Source organism: Merops nubicus, unplaced genomic scaffold (genome assembly GCF_000691845.1).
Source record: "Merops nubicus isolate BGI_N331 unplaced genomic scaffold, ASM69184v1 scaffold27420, whole genome shotgun sequence".
Lineage (NCBI taxonomy): Eukaryota > Metazoa > Chordata > Aves > Coraciiformes > Meropidae > Merops > Merops nubicus.
In genome coordinates, this window is record NW_008582616.1 from 1 (window position 1) to 2,390 (window position 2,390).

Below are 2,390 nucleotides of genomic sequence, written 5' to 3' on the forward strand. Positions count from 1 at the left end.
CCCCCAGGACCCTTCAGCTCCAAGGGGTACCCAGGGAACCCTAGGGCCCCCACCTCCAAAGGGAACCCAAGGACAACCAGCATGCTTCAGCTCCAAGGGGCACTCAGGGACTCCCAGGATCCCCCAGCTCCCCGAGGACTCCCCCTGACCCCCCTAGCTCCACAGGACACTCAGAGACCTGCAGCACCCTAAGGGAACCCCAGCACTCCTCAGCTCCAAGGAGCCCCCAGGGCCACCGGGTGTCCCCACCGGACACCCCGCAGCGCTGGCTGGGGGGGGGGCTCGGAGCGGGACCGAGCTCCCGACCCAGGAGAGGCTTTGGGGCTGAGCAGGTCAACTCTCAGGGTTTTGGGGCGAGTGGAGATGGTTGCAGAGGTGATGTGGGGGCAGTAGTGGGGCCCCAGGGGAGGTGGGGCCCAGCCTAGGGAGGGGGTGCTGGGGCTGGGGCTCTCAGAAAAGCCCACAGTCCTTGAGGTTCTCCTTGATGATGATGTCAGTGACAGCATCGAAGACGAATTTGACGTTCTCGGTATCGGTGGCGCAGGTCATGTGGGAGTAGATCTCCTTCACATCCCGCCGCATGTTCAGCTCCAGGAACTGCAGCTTGATGTAGTTGCCCGCGTCATCGTAGGTGTTGGGACCTGTTGGCATGGCAGTGAGCGGGATGCCCTTCTGGGCTGGTGTCCCCACCCCCGCCATGGGTGACAGTCTAGCATTGCCCAGCGCTCCCCCGGGTGGGCAAACCTTGCCTGGCCCATGAGCCCCTGCAGCACTGCTTGTACGGGTTGCTGAGGACATCTGGTGGGGGGCTGCCACCCAACCCCTCACCGCCACCCACCGGGACAGCCCCTGCCACCCTCACCATCGTAGTCGGGGAAGCAGATGCTGAGGTGAGCCTTCTTGATCTTCTCCAGGAAGACGTCCTTCTTGTTGAGGAAGAGGACGATGGAGGTGGTGGCAAAGTAGCGGTGGTTGCAGATGCTGTTGAAGAGGTGCAGGCTCTCGTGCATGCGGTTCTACAGAGAGATGGCCCCGTCAGCCCCATCGTGACCCCCCCCTCACATTGTGATGTGGACAAAGTGGGGCATGGGGACAATATGGGGCAGCGAGCCTTCCTTACCACTTCATCATCCTCCACCAGGACCATGTCATAGGCGCTGAGGGCCGCGATGAAGATGATGCAGGTCACCCCCTCAAAGCAGTGGATCCACTTCTTCCGCTCCGAGCGCTGGCCACCCACATCAAACATCCTGGAAAGGACAAGGCGGGGGGGGGGGGGGGCGCCTCGGGTGGTGTTTCAGCGCCTCTACCCCCCCGCCAACCCCCCTGGCATCAGCCCTCACCAGGGGCCCGTCCCCGACCTGAAGTTGAGGTCTTTGAAGGAGAACTGGGTCTCGATGATGCCGGTGGTCTTGACACGGGAGCGCAGCACGTCCTGCTCCGTGGGGACGTAGCCGGGGGTCACCAGGCGCTCCAGGTCTGACAGATAGCTGGTCGGGCACATGGTGACCATGAGACACAGGTTGGCACCCCCAGACCTCCACACCCGAGACTCCCCCACCCCACGTACTAGCCAGCCGAGTCGTTGAGCTGGTACTCGGAGGCACGGTCAAAGCAGGCCTGGATGCCCGCGTCCTTCCAGAGCCGCCCAATGATGTCTGACATCTCCTTGGGCATGGTGCCCTCCTCGATGGTGTCCGAGAGGTGCAGCAGCTTGCGGGCGTCGTCCTACACAGGAGAGAGGCTCAGCGGGGCTGGGGGGCTGGGGGAACCGCCAGCCCAGTGTGGGGTGCTCCTCACCTGGCGAGCAGAGTCCCCGTACTGGATGTTGAGGGTGCTCATGGCCCGCACGATGGCCAGCATGGACTGGAGCGTGTTGCTGTAGATGATGGCGATGAACTCCAGGCATTCCTCCAGAGAGTAACCGTCCTGGTGGATGATCCTGTCCAGGGAGGGGGGCAAGGTGCTGAGCTAGGCGCCATGGGGTTGAGCCAGGCACTAAGGGGTGGATGCACCCCATGGCTGTGGCACAGGTTGGAGCCAGGCAGTTGGGAAGGGGGCACCCCATGGCTGTAGGGGGTGTGGGCACACGGCATGGTGGGGTATGGCCAAGTGGCACCCCCCAGTACTTACTTCATCTGCTTGACAATAGTGCTTTTCCCCGACTCCCCTGCTCCTGTGGGGACAAAGCAGAGGTCACAGCCGTGCCCACACTGGCCCCCTGGGACTCCCAGTGCCTGGCATGGCTGGGGGGCACTGGTGGCCGTGCCAGACACATGGCTCAGGGCAGGAGGATTACAGCCTGTTGCCAGTGGGCATTAAGGCTGTGCTGAGCTGCCATGGCTAACGGGATCTGCAGCGGCTCAGCCGCGGATGTGCTCGGGGGCCCA

General features: G+C 63.4%; 1 protein-coding gene across 1 annotated transcript in view; it reads right to left on the reverse strand.

The window, feature by feature from the left end:
* Positions 1-450: 450 nt before the first annotated feature.
* LOC103770959 (guanine nucleotide-binding protein G(t) subunit alpha-1) overlaps positions 451-2,390 on the reverse strand; it is a 3,037-nt gene continuing 1,097 nt past the window's right edge. The window contains exons 2-8 of the mRNA XM_008938240.1: positions 2,134-2,176; positions 1,801-1,942; positions 1,571-1,728; positions 1,362-1,490; positions 1,121-1,250; positions 863-1,016; positions 451-641 (exon numbers count right to left, since the gene is read on the reverse strand). Of these exons, the coding sequence (XP_008936488.1) occupies positions 451-641; positions 863-1,016; positions 1,121-1,250; positions 1,362-1,490; positions 1,571-1,728; positions 1,801-1,942; positions 2,134-2,176 (947 nt within the window). The remainder of the gene's footprint in view (positions 642-862; positions 1,017-1,120; positions 1,251-1,361; positions 1,491-1,570; positions 1,729-1,800; positions 1,943-2,133; positions 2,177-2,390) is intronic.